The 15183-nt window shown below is 34.9% G+C and overlaps 1 protein-coding gene across 3 annotated transcripts; it reads left to right on the top strand.

Annotated features, from left to right (window-relative positions):
* Nucleotides 1-2123: 2123 nt before the first annotated feature.
* On the top strand, nucleotides 2124-3793 carry LOC120082039. 3 transcript variants are annotated; one of them, XM_039037254.1, is made up of 4 exons: nucleotides 2124-2592; nucleotides 3139-3186; nucleotides 3283-3345; nucleotides 3442-3790. In XM_039037254.1, the coding sequence occupies exons 1-4, from the start codon at nucleotides 2311-2313 to the stop codon at nucleotides 3511-3513; spliced, it is 465 nt and encodes a 154-aa protein (XP_038893182.1). In that variant the 5' UTR covers nucleotides 2124-2310; the 3' UTR covers nucleotides 3514-3790. The 3 variants fall into 3 exon arrangements, with proteins under 3 accessions (XP_038893182.1, XP_038893183.1, XP_038893184.1); XM_039037255.1 differs by lacking the exon at nucleotides 3139-3186 and having other exon boundaries at nucleotides 3442-3793; XM_039037256.1 differs by lacking the exon at nucleotides 3283-3345 and having other exon boundaries at nucleotides 3442-3791.
* The last annotated feature ends 11390 nt before the right edge of the window (nucleotides 3794-15183 follow it).

Genomic DNA, 15183 nt, shown 5'->3' with positions numbered 1-15183 from the left:
GTAGCATCCAATTCCAAATTGAAGAGTTTTCTCATTTCCTTTTTTATTTTTTTTGTTCATGAGATGAGTTGAGAGCAAGTATCCAAGAGTTTTGCTAGATCCAAATAGTTCGAGGCTGCAGTTCGACCAGAGTTAATCATTGCATCCTGCTGAAACGATCGTTGTAATATGCTTACAGTCTGTGTAGATTGAAAAATTTTCTTCAGGATAACGCTTACCAGAAGCATGCCTCGACTATGTTTTGAGTCTCCAAAGTTTGCTAGTGTATTCAGTTCTATATATTCCATTCCCCCCCAACAATTTGAAAATAATTAGTATATTTGAACTGATGGCTGCAAACTCCACCAATGTCGCTAATTCTACAATCATTCGATCGCCCATTGTCAAGCATCATGCTGAAAAACTAGAGAAATTCAAGGGAGATAATTTCAAGAGATTGCAACAGAAAATGATCTTCTATCTCACCATACTGAGTCTTGCTCATATTTTGAAGAAAGATTGTTAATTATCCCATCAGAAGCTATAACTCCTTAAATAGAAGCTGCAAAGCAAGCATAGATGCATTCGAACTTCTTGTGTCGTAATTATATACTTAGTAGTCTTGAGGACACTTTGTATACTGTCTATTGCAATGCCTACAATATATCAAAACTATTGTGTGAGGCATAAGACAAGAAGTACAAGCTAGAAGATGCTGGTATTAAGAAATTCTTTGTGGGAAAATTCATAGATTATAAGATGATCGATACCAAATTGGTAGTCAATTAGATGGAAGAATGAAAAATTATTATAACTGATTTGCAAAGTGAATGATTGAACATCAGTGAGCCATTCCAAGTTGTTGATGTGATTGAGAAGTTGCCTCTTTCCTAGAAGGACTTCAAATGCTATCTCGAACACAAGTGAAAGGAGTTATCCATGGAAAACCTCGCGGTAAAACTCCGTATAGAAGAGGATAACAAAAAAAGAGATAAAACTCCACTAGAAGTTGAAGTTAAGGTTCACATTGCTGAAGCTTCAAAACATAAACCCAAGAAGCAGAATTTCAAGAAGAAAAATGTGAATCACGAGTCAAGGAATGATGCTAGCAAGCGCATTCAAGGCAATTGCTGGATTTATGGTAAGAATGACCATACTGCTACAATGTGCAAGTACAAGAAGGGACAAAGTTCCAACAATCAAACCATTGTCGTGGAAAATGATGATTTAGTTGCCGTCATTTTTTTTTATGTAAATATGGCTTCAGACACCAAAGATTGGTGGATTGATACTGGCGCTACTAGACATATTTATAAGAACAAGTCATTGTTCATTACATATGAGAAGCTAGATGGCAGCGATAAGTTGTACATGGGAAATGCTTCGAAAGGCAAGGCAAAGGTCCTACTAAAATGGACTTCTGGATAGATACTTACCTTTAATGGCGTATGACATGTGCCAGAGATTCAAAAGAATCTAGTATTCGGAACCCTACTTAAAAAAAAAGGGTTGAAGCTTGTATCTGAGTCAGATAAATTTATTATGACAAAAGAGGTTTGAATGTGGGAAAAACCTATCTAAGTGATGACATGTTCAAACTGAATGTACTGGCACAAATGCCAAAGAATAATAATAATATCAACTCTTCTGCTTATTGCTGAGTTGTGTGACTTTGACACTCTAGATTAGAGCATGTCAATTATCGTTCTTTAAATAGAATGGTAAACTTAGGACTATTGTCGAATTTTAACATTGATAATAGACACAAATGTGAAGTTTGTGTTGAATCAAAGTTTACTAGAAACTCATTTTCATCTGTGGAAAGAAGTAATGAGTTACTTGATTTAATCCACAGTGATGTATATGACATGAAAAGTACTCCCACACGAGGTGGTAAGAGATACTTTGTCACATTCATTGATGATTATAGTTAATATTGCTATGTGTATTTATTACATAGTAAAGATGAAACCTTTAATATTTTTAAAACATATAAAACAGAAGTTGAAAATCAACTTGAGAAGAAAGTAAAGGTGCTCAGATCACTATTACAAAATCTACATTATTCGACACTTGTAATTTTTAATTACTTAACGTTTCTTTGTAAAAAAGTTAAGTAATGACTTTTTAGAAAAGAAAATGTCAAGTAAAAGGGTTAAAAAAGCGAACTATTACTTGACATGTTTTTCATGTCAAGTAATATAAGGTCTTACTTGACACGTTTTTCATATCAAGTAAAATATAACAAATAATTGACTTGTTATTTTAAAGAAGTAAAATGTTAAATGTCCTAGATTTAGTCGATCGACCTTCAACCTCTTGCACGCAACCATGGCGTCCGTTCGACCTTCAATCATTTTCTATCTGTTCGACCTTCAAGTAGTATTCCATCAGCCACCTCTTGCCGGCATGGAATTCCCGTCTTTAGCCAGCCCTCTGGTCCCTCCTTGCCCTTTCCGCCGTTGTTTGTGTACCTTTCTACAAACACTGGTCCTCCGAGTTTCGTTTCACTATTCCATTTCTCTCCTCCATGCTCTTTGTGCTCGCGGCTCTGCTCTTCGAAGCCCTCTCCATTCGATTCGTCACTGCCGTCCTCGGTCTGGACTGACACAGGTAAAGTTAGGATTTGGATTTGTCTCTTTTGTGATTCCTGTGTTGGTTGCTTAAAAATTGAAGTGGATTGCTTGAATATTTAGTTTGATTTGGACTTGGAGAGAGAGGATTGGTTTCTGATTTTTAAGTTGATTTCTAATTATTTTAGATGGTTAAGTTTAGGTACGATTCTGTGAATCTGCTTTAATTAACTCACCGGTTTTGAAAATTCTTTCATTTTCTTTTTGTGTGAATCGGGAGATTAATGATGGATCTGATATTTTTGGCATGTGGTTAAGCTTGAGTTTTCATATTTGAACTTCACGAAGGCCTTGACTGAAAAAATTATTTGTTTTAGAAGTTTAAAGAACGAAAAGGCATTTATATCCATCATCATTGTTTGTCTCATTATGAGACATTAATGTTATACTCGTTCTTTGTAAATGATTTATCAGTTTAGATCCGTTATACTCGTTCGACATTCTATTTGTTCGTCATCCATTTTGTCGTTCGTTCGTTCGACATTAGTCTCTATCACTATTTTATACGGTTATATTTATATCATAGGAGAAGAAAGTTGTTAGTGCATCAACCACAGATGGGGAAGAGAAGAAGGTGAAATATAACTTGGTTGTTCAATATTATTTATATGAAGCATAACTTGGTTGTTCAATATTGTTTATATGAAGTATAACTTGGTTGTTTTAGTAGAGAGTTTCAATGAAGATGGTAAAGGAGAAGGAAGCTATTAGTGCACAACCACTATCGCATAAGGCAAATAAGAATTGCACTATTCCCATTGTTTTGCATCTTATTCGTGAGTTAACCTTACTATTAATTACTTATAAAATTATAACTTGGTGGTTTTAGGGGAAACTTTCAGAGAATGCCGGAAAGGAGAAGGAAGTGATCGCTATTAGTGTACCACCGATCTTAGAATGAAATGATTGTTATGTGCTGTGAGAAGTTGTGATCGAATTTTGTAGCACGCAAAAAGTGAAGACTTCATCAATGGTGGCTTTGTATAAGTAAATGTTATTTATTTATGATATATTATAAGTTTATTTCATTTTGGCCGAAAGAGTTAAGTTTGCAGGAAGATATCAAATACATAACAAATATGTGGATATTATGTCATGAGATATATGCAAGAAATCTTGACTAAAGAGAAAATATTATCACAGATGCAGTATATCTTTAAACTACTTATATATATTGTAACATTATAAATAGTGTAAATAGTGTAAATAATGTATATTTGACTTTTTATATTTTATAGATTGATACGAGGAGCTTGTACTCGCAACTTGAATTGGATGAAGTATGCATGGAATGGGTTGAATATTTAGGTCGCTATATCTGATGGGCTTCCTATAAATTTTGTGTATATGGCTATATTGTTACAGAAAGACTCGAAATCAAGAAAGAACAATGCAGCTGGCAGTTGAACAGTTGTCGACTTCTTTCTATTAAATGTTATAACCATCGGAACTCATTATTGTTGAACGAATCGCTACACATATATAAATGAAATCAATCGAAAGTTAAGGTAAGAGTGAATTATAATCAAGAGAGCAAGGCATTTTCGTTATGTAATAATTTGAAGAATAATAAAAAAGAACGTTCCATTTTGCACAGTGGACGTAGGCCTTTGGCCGAACCACTTAAACTCCTGTGTCTTTTCTTCTTCCTCTACGATCGTTTGGATTTTGCTAAATTATCGTTTACACGATCGTGTAGTTCTTATCGCATCGTGTACATGATCGTTTAACTCAGCGCTCAATCGTTTATACGATTATTTAGCTCCTCGGCTGTCGTCTATACAATCGTCTAACTTCGGTCAACTGTCATCTACACGATCGTTTAACGCTTCCTCCTATTGTTTAGTTAATTGGTCTATCGTTTAGTTATTGGTGCATCATCTACACGATTATGCAGACTTTTGGTAAACAACAGAAGGTTTTTCGAGCATCTATATTCTATCTTTCCTGACTTTTGAATTGTTATCAACCATTATAACTGTGTGTATTGTGATTATTAACGTGAAGATCTAGTCATCTAGGACAATAAGTGGTATCAGAGCTCAGTGAACAGTTCAAGAAAGCTCCAAGATTTGAATTTTTTATTCAGAGTAATCATTATTGAAGACCAAGAATGGCAACTACCAGATATGAGATTGAGAAATTCGACGGCAAGATAGATTTGAATTGTGAGAAGCAAAGATTAAAGGAGTCTTGGGGTAGCAGAAGACATTTTTGGCCATTATGGACCTGCGAAGTACCTTGAAACATTTTCTGAGGCAAACAAAGAGACTATTGAATCAAATGCATATGGAACCATCGTTCTCAATGTCACAGACAGTGTTTTGAGACAAATTATGGATCAGCTGCCTATGCCCTTTGGAATAAGTTGAATGAGATTTATCTCAACAAAGATCTACCCAACAAAGCTTTCTTGAGGGAAAGATTCTTCATGTATAAGATGGATCCAGCAAAGTCCCTCACAGACAATCTTAATGAGTTCAAGAGGCTGTCTTTTGAGTTCAGATTGATTGGAGATAATATTGGAGAAGAGAATGAAGCATTCATATTATTGAATTCTATACTAGAAACTTTCAAAGATGTGAAGACTGCATTGAAGTATGGTAGAGAAAGAATCACCACAGATGCTATTATATCAGCTGTTAGAGTCAGAGAGCTTGAATTGCAAATGACCAAGAAGGATCAACCAGGAGGTGAAGGCTTGTTCTCTAAAGAAAAGAATAAGAACAATTGGAAGGGAAAATAGAACAATGGAGATAAGTAAAAAATAAAGTGTCATTTTGTCACAAGATGAGGCACATGAAAAAGAACTATTATGCCTTGAAGAGAAAATTGAATCAGTAGAACAAGGGGGGTAAACAGACCGAGACTGCTGTAGGTGAAAATTCCCTAGTCTATTCAGATGTTTTAGCTACTACTAAAAAAGATGGAGACCGGAATACTATGGAGACTCAAGATTGGGTGTTAGATTCTAGTTACTCAGTCCACATGACACCATCCAAGGGATGGTTTTGTGCTTATAAGAAACGGGATGGTGGGTTGATCTATATGGGAAACAATAATACATGCAGAGCTGTGGGAATGGGGTCAAGATGCATGATGGTTCAGTCAAATTGATAAGGAACGTGAGGCATGTTTCAAATTTAAAGAGGAATCTCCTTTCATTGGGGATGTTTGATGCCATAGGATGCAAATATAGAGGTATGGGAGGCACATTTGAAATTATTAAGTATTCCAAAGTGGTCTTGGTGGTAGCCAAGGTAAATGGTCTATATGTCATCAAGGATGTACAAATGGCACACTCGACTTTGTTAGCAACGGATAAGAAACCTACCGAAGATGAGTTGTGGCACAAAAGGCTCTTTCATATCAGTGTGAGGGTCTGCAAATTCTATCTAACCAGGGTATACTACCAAGGGGTGTTGGAGATAATCTTAAATTTTGTGAACATTGTATATTGGGCAAGGCAACTAGACAGCAATTCCCCAAAGGGCAACACACTTCAACGGAAATCCTTGAAAATGTGCACTACGGCTTGTGGGGGCCAGCTTACTCTCCATCTCTTAGTGGAGCAAGGTACTTTCTTTCATTTGTAGATGACTATTCAAAAAAGAGATTGGTTTAATTATTAAAATCCAAAGATGAATTATGGAAGACCTTGATTGAAAAGCATACCTCTAAACAAATTAAACATTTGAGAACTAATAATAGTTTAGAGTTTTATGGAGAGGAGTTTAATTTGTATTGTAGGGAGCAAGGCATCGTAGGCATAGAACTGTAAGGTACACACCTCAACAAAATGGAGTGGCTGAAAGATTAAACAGAACAGTACTGGAAAGAGTAAGATGTCAGCTGTCCAATGCCTTGTTACTTGGAAAATATTGGGCTGAAGTTGTCTTCTACACTATATACACACTTAATAGATGCCCTCATCTATCTATAGAGCTGAAGAGTCATGAAGAGAGGTGGACAGGGCAACCACATAAGCTAGAACACCTAAAAGTATTTGGTTGTGTTGGCTGTGCACCAAAGCCAAGGGAAATTGAAACCAAGGGCTGTAAAGTGCATGAAACCAAGGGCTGTAAAGTGCATGTTCTTAAGCTTTACACTGGGAGTAAAAGGCTTGAGACTATGGCATCTAGTTGAAAAGAGGTATGTGAATAGCGGAGATGTGATATTTAGAGAAAATGAAATGTTCATGATGTCAGAACAACCATCTTCAACAGAAACCAAGACTAGTAGCACTAGATTTGAGGTGGAGCATCAAAATGATAATGGAGTTTCTACTTCCTCTCAAAATCAAGAGTTAGAAGGTGATGAGGCAGCTGAATCCAGTGATCATGTGTCAAGTGATCAAGTTGAGACACATAAGGACTTGCACAATTACTCATTGGTAAGAGACAGACCGAGAAGAACTATAGTACCACTAACAAAGTACCAAGAGTCTGACTTTGCAAGTGTAGCATTGAGTGCTGCCATTTCTTTGAGTAATAATGAACCTTCCAGCTTTGAAGAAGCAACAAATAGTCGGATGCTAGGCAATGGATTGAGGCTATGAATGATGAGATGAAGCCCCTCAATCAAAATGACACTTGGAGATTAGTACCTTTAAGGTTACAAACCTATCTCATGCAAATGGATCTACAAATTTAAAGAAGAGATTCTAGGTGTGCAAAAGTCTAGGTTCAAGGCTAGGCTTGTTGCTAAGGGCTTCACTCAAAAGAAAGGCATTGACTATAATGAGGTGTCCTCTCTAGTTGTGAAGCATACTTCCATCCGGCTACTTCTTTCCCTTGTTGTACAGAAAGATTTGAAATTAGACCAGCTAGATGTAAAAATAGCCTTCTTACAAGAGAAGTTGAATGAGACAATATTCATGAGACAACCTCAAGGTTATGTTAAAAGTGGAGAAGAAGGACCTTGTGTGTTTGTTGAACAAGTCCATCTATGGCCTAAAACAGTTACTGAGATACTGGTATGAAAGGTTTGATGAACTAAAAAGAGCTCATTTGATTGGTGTGTATACAAAAATACTAGTTGTTTCGAGGAATCGATCTGTTTTACTTCTCTATGTAGATGACATACTGCTGGCCGAGAGATCCAAAGATGAACTGAAGCAAGTAAAAATGCTTCTTAAGAGAGAATTTATCATGAAAGACCTAGGGGAGTCAAGGAGGATCCTATGCATTGAAATAGAAAGAGACAGAAAACAGGGTAGATTTCTTGTTAGCCAATCTGAATATTGTTAAAAGATTTTATAGAGGTTCAAGATAGAGAAAGCTAAGCCAATAGGTACTCCTCTTGCCCCCCACTTCAAGCTTTCAGTTGCTAATAGTCCAAGAGCACTGATGAAGAACATTTGAACCATATGAAAGTTGTCCTTTAATCGTAAGCAATGGGATCTCTTATGTATCTTATGACTTCTACACGACCAAACCTGTCCTATGCAACGAGTATGGTCAGTAGGTATAGGGTAAATTCTGGTAGAAGACATTGGGAGGCAGTCAAGTGGATACTAAGGTATTTATGCTCATCTAAGGAGGCAAAAGTCTTACAGAATGAGCCATCCAATGATGAGGTTTATGGCTATGCAGATGCAAACTATGCAGAAGACTTGGACAAAAGACGTTCTTTATCAGGTTATGTTTTCCAATGGGGGAATAATTTGATCAGTTGGAAAGCTACATTGCAGCTTGTTGTGGCCCTTTCCACAATAGAGGCTGAGTTCATTGCTTTGTCTGAAGTTGTGAAGGAAGGTTTGTGGCTGAAAGGTATACTAAACGATTTCGACATAACACAATCTAAAGTCAGAATTTATTGTGATAACCAGAGCACAATATACCTATTTAAGAATCAACAGTTTCACAGCAGAACTAAGCATATTTATATCAAATATCATTTCATCAGACAAGAAATTGAGAAAGCGGAAGTCGAAGTAGTGAAGAATCATGCCTCGGATAATGCAGCTGATATGCTAACCAAAACTGTTCCACTGAATAAGCTTGGCAGATGCTTGGACCTTCTGGGGTTCGAGTTACCTAAAAAAGGTTGGCTCAAGTCAGCTCAGTGAAGCAAAGAGGGAAGGAAATCTAGATGCTTACAAAGGTGGAAATTGTTACAGAAAGACTTGAAATCAAGAAAGAACAATGCAGCTAGCAGTTGAATGGTTGTCGACTTCTTTCTGTTAAATGTTGTAACCACCAGAGCTCCTCATCATTGACCGAATTACATGCACATATATAAACGAAATCAATCGAGAGATTAAGGTAAGAGTGAGTATTAATCGAGAGAGCTAGACATTTTCGTTCTGTAACACTTTGAAGAGTAATAAAAGAGAACCTCCCAATTTTCACAGTGGATGTAGGCCTTTGGCCGAACCACTTAAACTCCTGTGTCTTTTTTTCTTCCTTTACGATTATTTAGATTTTGCTAAAGTATCGTTTACATGATCGTGTAGTTCCTATCACATCGTGTACACAATCGTTTAGCTCCACGCTCAATCGTCTATACGATCGCTTAGCTCTTCAGCTGTTGTCTATATGATTATCTAGCTTCAGTCAATTGTTGTCTATACGATTGTTTAACGCTTCATCCTATCATTTACTTAATTGGCCTATCGTTTAGTTATTGGTGCATCGTCTACGCGATCATGCAAACTTTTGGTAAACGACAGAAGGTTTTTCGAGCATCTACATTCTATCTCCATCGACTCTTGAATTGTTATCAACCGTTATAACTGAGTGTATTGTGATTATTAACGTCAAGATCTAGTCATCTGGGACAACATACATGGGAATGCCCAAAACCTTTTTCGTGTAAATGTTTTGTTCATAGCCATTATAGATTATATACTTCAAAGAAATGTGTGGTGGGGGATATAATTTTAGTCTTATGATTTCTAGAATATATAGCACATATGAATTGATCTTGTAATTTTGGAATTATCACATATTAAGGTGGGTTGATAGAGTATATACTAATGTGGATTGATCTTGTAAATTTCAGAATTGTTCATGTACATGAAAGGTAGTAGAAGAATGAAATTGTTAAGTTACGTTGGATATATTGGGCTGATATGTAACTTGAAATATGTGTAGTTGTTTTTTTTAGTTGATGAAATTCTCTTATTGGAACACATGTAATGCATGAAATGAGAAATGAAAATTAAATTCGAATGTTTAATTTGAAAAAAAAAACATAGATTACATTGGAAATGTGAGAAGAATTAGATTACTTATCCATTATTTTGTATCAAGATAAAGATTTATACTTGACATGTCATCACACTACAAGAATTTTGGGCGTTAATGTCAGTTGAAAAAAGTGAAACCGAATGTATAATGTCGGTTTTGTTTTTCTTTTCTTTTCTTTTTTTTTTTTTGCGAATCTTTAATGTCTGTTTAAAATCGACATTGTAGGTATACCTTTAATGTCGGTTTAAAACGAAACATTAAAGATTCGCTTTTTTTTTTTTTTTTAAAAAAAAACCCATTCACCCCCCAAATTTTCTTTTTCCTTTCATTCCCATACTTTCACTCACCCACAACCCACGCGAAACCCTTCCAAAACGTGACTTCTTACTTCCTTCCACGCGAAACCCACAACCCGGCCAAGCATTCGGCCAACAACCTGGTAGATCTGGCCTCTGTTCGTCAATCTGCCTCTATTTGTCGTGCAGATCCGCCTCTGTTCATCAAGATCTACCTCTATTTTTCTCCCCCTCTTTCTTTTCTTCTTGTGATTTTATTTCCACGTTTTCCATGATTTGTTCCAAATGAGTCGTTTAGGGTTCAAATCAGCGGTGTTTCACGGCGACGTCTGTTTTGGGGAGATGTCCTCCTCTTTCAAGTTCTTCAGAAAATTTCTTCATTTTCTCTTAGGTGTAAGCTACAATCTTCCTTTCTGTTGAACAATCGCACTTGATCCAGCTTCACTACTCCTGTTTCCACGAATTGAAGGTTTATTCATTTTCTTTATTCTTTTTGCTTCCTCTGAAACTTTTTTATTTTGTTTTCTGAGAGGAAATGTATGTGTGTTTGTGCATGTTTGGTATGGATACTGATGGATACTGATGGATACTGATTTTCAGCTCTGTTAATTCTTTTAATCATGAAAAAATTTACTGTCAATTTGGAGTGGAGTAGACATATGAAAGCGAGACGTATTAAACGAAGTTAGATTGTAATTTCGATTCTGATGTTCTTTTCGGAACTTATAGACCGCAATTGTGTTTTTTGGGGATGAAGAAATTCACCTGTTTTCCATGTCGAGCAAGTAGAAGAACTTTCCATGCTTTTGGTGTTTTGCAGTGCCGTGTAGCTTATATCTGTCATCTCTTAGTTATTCAGACAATTTCTTCATTTTCTCTTAGGTGTAAGATACAATCTTCCTTGCTTGTTTAACAGTCGCACTTGATCTAGCTTCACTATTTTTGTTTCCACGAATGGTAGGTTTTACTCATTTTCTGGTTTCTTTTTTTTTCTTCTGAAATGTTTTTGTTTTGTTTTTTAAAAGGAAATGTATGTGTGTTTGTGCATGTTTGGTATGGATACTAACTTTTAGCTCTGTTAATTCTTTTAATGATGAAATATTCACTGTGAATTTGGAGTGGAGTCGACTTATAAAAGTGAATAAACTCAAACTTAAGTAACTCACTAGCTAATAATTTGGACTATGGAGTTTGGGCAATTTCAATCTCAAACTTGGTATATACGTTGGGGATTCATAAGATTTCTATGCCTAATATATATATGCGTGGATGTGTGTATATATCTATGAGTGTGCTTTAATTTTTCGAGTTTCAAATTAATATTGTTTTGTTACTATGTATTAAAAAAGTTGAGCAGTGATTATTAACGTTTATTATTCTCTCTTTAGAGACAAATCTTTAGCTTGTTAGAGGACATTGATTGTTGAGTTTGAATAGTAATATACATATGCATAAAGTTTTGACTGAACACTTTATATTGGCAGCTTTATTGTGTCATTTTCGAATAATTTCTTTTTGCTTTATGTTGGAGAATCAAACATTTTGATGTGATGCAATTTTTAGGCTAATTAAAGGAGAGAGAACTTGTTTCTAGCACATTTCCTAATTCGACTTAAACATTAATTTGATGGGTTGTAAAGAAGTTTTTAGATGAATAAATATATAAGAACTCCTTTTTTTTTTTTTTTTTTATGATAGTGTGACAAAATATAGTAGAGCTCCTAAAAAGCAATTGTTTTACATATATGAGAAGTTGCATTTTAATGGTGTATCTAATAGGCCTATAAATTTTTCTACTATATACTTTTAATGGTATTTTTTGTGTGTTTTTTAGGTATTTGGAAGCGGTGGGGAGGAGATGGATTTCTTGCAACAACAAGAGATTCATGTAAAAATTATTCTGGGTAAGTGCATTTTTGAATGCTTGTAGTCTTAAGCACAGTTTCCAAGTATTTTCAAGTTACTCTAATGATATGGAAATTCCTGTTTGAGAAGTTATATTGTGCTTATTTCTCTTTGGACCATATTGGATTAGAATGTAGCACCTATTTATGACTTATGGGTACTATTTATTTGTAGTTTAGATTTGATTCAAGGTGCTTGAGTTTGTGGGTTGCACTATGATAGTTTGTGGGTTATTCATGCACTATGGTAGTTTTTGTGACAACTTTTAACATTTGAAGTACATTGTGAGCTAAATGTTCTTATTGATATATGTATTTTTAAATATTCATTTTTTGGGAATTCTGATAGTTCTCTTGAGAACACGTGGTTGTGAAATATTTTTGGGAGTGTGTTTCTTTGAGCAGGTTGAAGATAAATTTTTGGTTTGTTTTGGTAGCATCGTTATGCTGCCAAAAATTTTTCATCGTCTTCATATCTCATATATAGGTAACTAAGCTTCTCTTCTTCAAGATCTTGAAAAAGAAGATTCTCTCATCTATTGATATCAACTCTTGAGATATATCCGTTTTTCTTAGAAGAATATGTTTAAATTGGCTATTTCCTATTTTTTTTCTTCTTGTGTATGAACTGAGAAAGAAAGATTACTAAAATAATGCCATCTTTTGTTGTTTCTTCTTCAATATTTAAGACACCTTTGGAAGAGACATAGAAGGCATTGTCGTTGTTCGTGTGTCTCCACCGCACATGCCGCCAGGTTCGTTCTACCCTATACTTTTACTGATGTTGTTTGCGTGTTTTTTAGGTGTTTAGAAGGGGTGGGGAGGAGATAGATTTCTTGCAACAACAAGGGATTCACGTAAAAATTGTTCCTGGTAAGTGCATTTTTGAATGCTTGCAGTTTGAAGTACAATTTCAAGTGTTTTCAAATGACTCGAATGATATGAAATTTTCTGTTTGAGAAGTTATAGTGTGCTTATTTCTCTTTGGCCCATATTGGATTAGAATGTAACATCCGTTTATGACTCATGGGTACTATTTATTTGTTGTTTAGATTTGATTCAATGTGCTTGAGTTTGTGGGTTGCACTATGGTAATTTGTAGGTTATTCATGTACTATGGTAGTTTTTGTGACAACTTTTGAGATTTGAAGTACATTCTGAGCTAAATTTGCTTATTTATGTATGTGTTCGTGAATATTTATTTTTTGAGAATTCTGATAGTTCTGTTGAGAACACGTGGTTGTGAAATATTTTTGGGAGTGTGTTTCTTTGAACAGGTTCATGGTAAATTTTTTGTTTTGTTGTGGTAGCATTGTTATGCTGTCGAAAATTTTTCATCGTCTTTGTATCTCATATCTAGGTAACCAAGCTTCTCTTCTTTAAGATCTTGGAAAAGAAGATTTTCTCATTTATTCAACATTGAATTTTCTTGTTTTGCAGGTGCAACAAAGGAGTAAATATTTGGTATCGCAACTTCTTTATGCTTTTTCTTAGGGAACTCTAGATCCAACACATTCACTACAAGAATTTTGCCTTGAATGTACTATTTATGCACATTCCCAATAAACACGGTTAGTTGAATATGAATTCTGATCACATTTTCATTTTCAATCCTTTGTCTTAAATCTTTATTGTTTGTGATCCCAAGAAGAATTATGAAGGCCTGAATTATTTGTATTTTTTGTATTACTTGTAAAATCATAATGTTTGTATTACTTGTAATTCATGTTTTCAAGGCCTAAATTATTGTACGGCTTTTTAAATTATAATTCTATAGTAGAATTTGCAGATTAAATGTAATAGATTTATAATCCATACATGAATAATGTCATAGCCACAACGTTCAATGATGATGCGTCATGTTATATTTTTCTATCAAAAAAATGGATTTGGAAACGGAATTTAAAAAAAGGGACAATAATTGATAAAACGGATAGATTTTGGGCTTCAATGTCGGTTTAAAGGACTTCATTTGATTCTTGGGCTTCAGTTGAAACCGACATTAAAGGGCTTTAATGTCGGTTGCAAATTTCATTAAAGGGCTTTAATATCGATTGCAAATTTCATTAAAAGGCTTTAATGTCGGTTGCAACCGACATTAAAGACAGTGTTATTAAAGCCCTTTAATGTCGGTTTAAAACCGACATTAAATACAACCGAGGCTTTAATAACACTATCGTTAATGTCGGTTGTCAACCGACATTGAAGCCCTTTAATGTCGGTTTAAAACCGACATTAAATCTCGAAATTCTTCTAGTGTCAGTGTCAAGTGTATTATCTTTCTTGACATGAAAATTATATGAAGAAATATTTGCCTTAACGTTTTTTTCAGAATCAACTTATCACATTATATATGACAGTCGAATACTCAATGCTTTTATAAGCGTAAAGTATACCCTTTACTTGACATTGGAAAAACATTAAGTAATCTAATTTTTGTAGTAGCGGATCAGATAGAGGTGGTAAATGTGAATCATCATCACTTTATGTATTATGTGATGTTAATAGTATAGTCCATCAAACTACAACATCTTATACACCACAACAAATTGGTGTAGTTAAAAGAAAGAACCAAACTTTAAAGGACATGGTTAATTGCATGTTAAATAGTTCAGGCTTACCTCACAATTTGTGGAGGGAAGTTTTGCTAATAGCAAAATTTATACTAAATAGAATTCCACATAAGAAGACTAATAAGTCGCCTTAGGAAGTGTGAAATGGAAAGTTACCCTCATATAAAATGCTAAAAGTGTGGGGGTGTTTGGCAAAGGTACAAGTTCCTTTACCAAAAAAGATCAAACTTGGGTTTAAGGCAAATGATTGTGTCTTTATAGGCTATGCAATGCATAGTGTTGCTTATAGATTTCTGGTGAATAAATCAGAAATATCTGATATCATTAATAATACCATAATGGAATCTATGAAAGCTAAATTCTTTGAGGATATTTTTCTTTAGGGAAGGACATAAAATTATTCGTACCAAAAGAATTAATGAGGCTAGCACTTTGAAGGTCAAGATTATTATAATACTGAGTCTGAACCTAGAAGAGGTAAAAGAGCTAAGAAAGCTACTTCTTTTGGACCCGACTTCATAATTTATATGATAGAAAGTGAGCCTCAGACTTTTCAAGAAGTTGAATCATCTCGTGATGCACCTTATTGGAAGGAAACTATCAAT

This window comes from Benincasa hispida, chromosome 7, assembly GCF_009727055.1.
Source record: "Benincasa hispida cultivar B227 chromosome 7, ASM972705v1, whole genome shotgun sequence".
In the NCBI taxonomy this organism is placed as follows: domain Eukaryota; kingdom Viridiplantae; phylum Streptophyta; class Magnoliopsida; order Cucurbitales; family Cucurbitaceae; genus Benincasa; species Benincasa hispida.
The sequence above is the reverse complement of the archived record's forward strand: the minus strand, read 5'-3'. Positions and strand labels throughout refer to the sequence as shown.

Coding starts and splice junctions, on each gene's coding strand:
- LOC120082039 (XM_039037254.1), top strand. CDS start 2,311: ATGGCGTCCGTTCGACCTTCAATCATTTTCTATCTGTTCGACCTTCAA. Junction 2,593..3,138: donor CTCGGTCTGGACTGACACAG/GTAAAGTTAGGA, acceptor TTTATATCATAG/GAGAAGAAAGTTGTTAGTGC. Junction 3,346..3,441: donor CACAACCACTATCGCATAAG/GCAAATAAGAAT, acceptor TGGTGGTTTTAG/GGGAAACTTTCAGAGAATGC.